A 6000-nucleotide genomic window follows, 5' to 3' on the forward strand; every position below is an offset into this window, starting at 1 on the left:
CAAAAAATATTGTCTTATTTTTCGATCAACTTTCATTCAACTTTTTGATGGCTCGAATGCGATTGAAGAATGGAAATAGTTCAATTGTCCTATTAGTACCATACACTAAATATAAGAATATCTGTTCAAACTCGACATTTTGTTTATTGAAAAACTAATGATTGCATTTCGAACCTGTACAATAGCTCTTTTAAAATTCAAAACTTTTGCTTCTACTTTTTGTATGACTATTATAAGATGCTTGCATACATGGACGAATTGTAGTCGCAACAAAAATCAAATGGCAATCATCCAAAATACATCTGCCAAATGTTAAAGGGCCGGTTCATAAAGAATATCATTCGAATTCACTCGTCCGTTTTGGTACAGTGTGGGTAAGCTTGGACTGCCGCATGGAAGCGGATAACCAGAAGATTAAATAAAACGATCATAAACCGAGTATAATTGTTTCTTGTTCGTCGAACGTCCTTGGCACATAATTGGCGACGAGCATACATATCAGTGTGCCTGAAAGGACATACAGGTAAGTAAAATAAAGGTAAACAAATGACAACGCCAATCCGATTGTCCGCACGATTGGCGATTGTTGTCTCCTCTAGAGACGAACTCATATGGGGAAAGGGAACCGTACATCCTTAGCGAGGAACAAACGTGTACTCGGGGCAGGATTAAAAATATCCACGAATGCACGGCTAATCCTAAGCGGGTAGCGTATCGTTGCCCGGGTCAGGAAGCCAGTTAAGTTCACCTCTGTTGTCGAGGGAACGGGTAATCCTAAGCGAGCAATAAATCGACTGCTCGGGTCAGGAAATAAAAAGTTCACCTCTATTGACGAGGGTACTAGGTATCCTAAGTGAGCAATAAAACGGCTGCTCGGGTCAGGAACGACTATTGACAGTTCAAAAAAAAAAAAACGTTACGAATATGCAACGTATACCATATGATCTCATTCTTTTCAGAAAATGGAAGAGCAGTTGCTTAAACTCCCACCTTTTGAATGCGACAATGTCCCTGTGTCGCAACTGCGACAAAAATGGATTGACTACAAAAAGCAATTCCAGTATGTGGCAGATGCCATTGGAAAAAAGAAAAGGAGAAAACTGAAGAGAATATTCCTGGCACTAGCTGGGCGACAGTTACAACGTGTCTATGAAAGCTTGCCAGGTGGCAGTGGTGAAAACACAGCAGGAGGTGAAGATGATTTCAAATCCATGATAAGCAGCCTTGACGAGTACTTCGCCCCAAAAAGACACGACACGTTCGAACGGTATTCGTTTTGGTCATTGAAACCTAGTGCCGAGGAAACTCTCGACAAATTCCTGCTCCGTGCGAAACAACATGCGAACAAATGTCATTTCGGATCCTCGGAGAACGAAAGCAGAGATGTTGCAGTAATAGACATAATCTTGATGCTAGCGCCTCCGGAGCTCCGCCGTAAAATTTTGGAGAAATCAAACATAGATATGGACGAATTGACGAAGCTTGTGAACACACATTTTACTGTACAGCACCAAGTAAGAGAGCTGAACTTGTCAGATAGTGGATTCGGAAGCGTTTTAAACGCTAGCTACAATCCAGCGTCCGTCGTCAACAGAATATTTGACACTCCGGGAAGCCGCTGGTCACAGAACCGCAGAGGGAACGAATGCGGAAGATGCGGAGGTAAATTACATAAATCAGACGATTTCTGTCCAGCAAAGCACGCTAAATGTCGTATATGCAACTATCAAGGGCACTATGCGAAAAGGTGCAAAACTGACCCTAAGAAACGGAAATTAGACACAGCTTACGTACGCCAACATCCACCGAAAAAGTCAAAAATTAATTCTATCGAAGAGTCAGGATCTCCAGGAAGCGAGATCGAGAGCCAACATTCCTCCTTCATATTCGCGATCAGTGATAATCATGATGAGCTCGTCTGGTTTAAGGTAGGTCAAGCCGTAATCGAAATGATGATTGACTCAGGGTCAAAACACAACATAATTGATGAACGAACATGGGAATACCTACGAGACAAAAATGCACATATCACCAATATTAGACCGTCAACCAAACGTCTGAGCGCATATGCTCAATCCGGAACATTGATTATCACATGCACCTTCGATGCTGAAATCAACGTCGTAGATGAGGCAAAGGAGGCCGGCATCACAGCAAATTTTCTAGTAGTGAAGGATGGCAAACAGAATCTGCTAGGGCGGGAAACTGCCAAACAACTAGGTGTGTTATTGGTGGGGCTGCCAAGTGTCATTGGTTCGACTGTCCCGAACAGCGTTGGAGAGATCACTGGAAAGGATACAGACAAATTTCCAACCATTAAAGGAATAAAGATACGCATTGACATAGATGAGAGCATCGCACCAGTGGCTCAACATGTCCGCCGGGTACCAATAGCCTTACGTCAGCTGGTGGAAGATCAGCTCAGCAAACTACTGAGAAGAGGAATAATCGAAAAGGTATTAGGACCGAGTCCGTGGGTATCACCAATGGTTGTCGTGATCAAAGACGGCGGAGAGGTTCGCCTATGCGTAGACATGCGACGCGTGAACGTGGCAATCAAAAGAGAACATCATGTAATTCCAACACTCGACGATCTACTTTCCAGGTAACAAAAAATAAATAAATAAAAATTAATTTAAAAAACGACGCAATCCTTTGTTTATCTGATCACATATTATTATTCTCCAGATTGAACGGAGCGAGCTTGTTTTCACGTCTCGATATAAAGGACGCATATCATCAAGTGGAATTACATGAGTCGAGCCGTTATATAACGACCTTTATAACGCATCTGGGGATGTTTAGATACACTAGGTTAATGTTCGGTATTTGCAGTGCCTCCGAACACTTTCAAAGAATAATTGAACAAATACTAAGTGGCTGTCCCAACTCATTCAACTATCAAGATGACATCTTCGTGTACGGCAAGACTGAACAAGAACACAATGAAGCTCTGAAAGCGGTCTTAAAAGCATTAGAAGACCATAATGTCATTCTCAACCTGAAAAAGTGCAAATTCAAAACTACAGAAACAGAATTTTTGGGGCACACCATCTCCCAAAACGGAGTCAAGCCAACTGAGAGCAAGATAGCGGCGGTATGCCAGTTCAGATCGCCTAGTAGCGCCGAAGAGGTACGAAGTTTCTTGGGATTGGTAGGATATGTAGGTCGTTTCATTCCAGACCTAGCCACAAAGACTTTCGAACTGAGACAACTAATGTCGAGTGATCAAAAGTTGGAGTGGCTAGCGAAACACGAAATTGCATTCAGCGCTTTGAAGAAAGCTGTTTGCACCGCGCCAGTATTGGGATTCTTTGACAACCGCCGTAGGACAAGAGTCGTTGTCGATGCCTCTCCGGTAGGTTTAGGGGCGGTTTTGCTACAGTATATCGATGAACTCGAAGATAGGCCAACCGTGATTTCGTATGCTAGTAAGAGCTTGTCATCTGCGGAACGCCGTTACTGCCAGACCGAAAAGGAAGCGTTGGCGATAGTATGGAGTGTGGAAAAATTTCAGCTGTACCTCATTGGCAGAGAGTTTGAACTGGAAACCGATCACAGGCCTTTAACGGCAATTTTCAAGCCTTCTTCCCTTCTTCGAACGATGGGTTCTTAGACTACAACCGTTCAAATTCCGAATAGTTTACAAACCAGGTAAGAGCAACATCGCTGATCCGCTATCCAGACTTTCAGCATCAGCAGACGCTAATGAAGTGGACATTTCCGACGACCAAATATACATCAATGCAATAACGGAGTCAGTCGCGATCGACGTTTCGGAGATCCGAGATGCTTTAGACTCAGATCCTGAACTACACTCAGTGAAAAGAGCGCTGATATCTGGTAGTTGGAGCGATGAATGCGATACAGCAACGGCCAAAGAGTATGCACCATTTCAAAAAGAACTCAGCTTACTTGAGGGATATGTCATCAGAGGCTGCAGACTGGTTGTCCCCAGGTCGCTTCGATCCAGGATGCTGCAACTTGCCCATGAAGGCCATTCTGGTGAAACTTCAATGACATCACGACTTAGGGATCGAGTCTGGTGGCCAGGCATGGACAAGGATGCGAAGAAAGTGGTGAAGGACTGCGAGGGATGTCGTTTGGTTGGCAAGCCATCTCTTCCTGAGCCTATGAGACGCCGGCGAATGCCCAGTGAACCGTGGATCGATGTCGCGATGGACTTTTTAGGACCCTTCTGGTGACTATCTATTAGTTATCGTTGACTATTTTAGCCGGTACAAAGAAATTTGCATAATGAAGAAGATCACCTCGGAGGAAACCATCAAGCAAACCGAACCTATTTTTGTCCGTCAAGGCTACCCGAGAACAATCACTCTAGACAATGGGCGCCAGTTCATTAGTAAGGAGTTTGAGGACTACTGTCGCATAAAAAACATTACACTCAACCACACAGTGCCATACTGGCCCCAGGCCAACGGGGAAGTTGAGAGACAGAATAGTTCGCTTCTGAAACGGCTAAAAATCAGCCACGCATTGCATCGGGACTGGAAGGTGGATCTCCTCCAATATTTGTTGATGTACAATACGACTCCTCACTCAACAACAGGTAAAACACCAACCGAGCTGCTTCGGAACCAAACGATCCGGTCCAAGATCCCTTCACTTAGTGACATTGAAACCGCGCCCCCAGTCGATTCCGAGTTTTCAGATAGAGATACAATCCTTAAATACAAAGGAAAGGTAAGGGAGGATCTGAGGCGCCATTCAAAGCCATCTGAAATCAAAGAAGGCGACACTGTCCTGATGCAGAATTTATTACCAGACGGAAAATTGTCAACAACATTTGGAAACACTGAATATACGGTCATGGAAAAGACTGGAAATCGTGTTAAGGTGTCAGATCCCTTGTCGGGCAACTCCTTCCTTCGTAGTTCTGCACACTTAAAAAAGGTTACTCCCATTGAACAAATAACACAAGAACCTGCAGAATACGTCTCGGAGCCAAACTCTCAAGAACTCTCCTTTCACCCGGACAGCGCGATTTCATCTACTCTCGGGGACTCCGCCTACGGTCAAATTCCGGAAACGGCAGACTTTACGACGACGAACGCCGCCGAAACAGCACACACTATCCCAACATCCAGACCTGTGCGGCACGTTTCTAAACCGGCGTGGCAAAAGGACTTCGTCTGCAGTTCTGATGTTATCTAAAAACTAGAACTGGCAGCTCTGAACAGAACCACGCCAGATGTGAATCGGACTGGGTAAGCTTGGACTGCCGCATGGAAGCGGATAACCAGAAGATTAAATAAAACGATTATAAACCGAGTATAATTGTTTCTTGTTCGTCGAACGTCCTTGGCACAAAACCTTAATTATTTTTTTCGGATTTTTAAATTAAAAAAAACCTAAATTGTGTCCTACTAAGTGAATTTTGAAAACGTCTCAAGCTCTATCGTCTACGATTTTAAAAACGCTGACTACGACAGCATCGTTAGCACGCTGTTGGGTACAAGACTGGGACGAAAATCTTAACAATGGACGACGCGAACGAAGCAGCGATGTCGTTTTCTAGTATTCTTAACTACCTTATCGACCGTCATGTGCCAAAACGAACAATTAGTACCGATGAACACCCTCCCTGGTAATCAACCGTCCTTGGACGTTTAAAATCTGCATTTAAAAAAAAATCACGAAGCATAAGACAGTTGCATTACAAAATCAGTACCTACTTTCAACTCAACCACGAATACAAACAACAAAGCAGACTCGCCTTTTTTAGACACCAGCGAAATGTCGAGCGTCAACTGAAATACAAGCCCAAGCCGTTCTGAAAGTACGTTAACGAGCAGCGAAAAGAATCTGGTTTACCATCTTGTTTAATGGAGTTTTAGGCATTTTAGGGGAAATTCGCCAACTGTTCTCCGACAAATTTTCAAGCGTTTTTTTTCCAACGTGCGCCTACCACTACAACAAGTCACTGCCGCCGCCAATTTAACTCCTTCGCTAGGGCGAACCATCAACCGAATTTGCGTC

General features: G+C 44.0%; 1 protein-coding gene across 1 annotated transcript; it reads left to right on the top strand.

Moving 5' to 3' along the window:
• Window positions 1–962: 962 nt before the first annotated feature.
• On the top strand, window positions 963–4205 carry LOC131693613 (uncharacterized protein K02A2.6-like). Its single transcript, XM_058981553.1, has 3 exons — window positions 963–2605; window positions 2836–3561; window positions 3617–4205. The coding sequence occupies exons 1-3, from the start codon at window positions 963–965 to the stop codon at window positions 4203–4205; spliced, it is 2958 nt and encodes a 985-aa protein (XP_058837536.1).
• Window positions 4206–6000: the final 1795 nt, after the last annotated feature.

This window comes from Topomyia yanbarensis, chromosome 3 (assembly GCF_030247195.1).
Source record: "Topomyia yanbarensis strain Yona2022 chromosome 3, ASM3024719v1, whole genome shotgun sequence".
Taxonomy (NCBI): domain Eukaryota; kingdom Metazoa; phylum Arthropoda; class Insecta; order Diptera; family Culicidae; genus Topomyia; species Topomyia yanbarensis.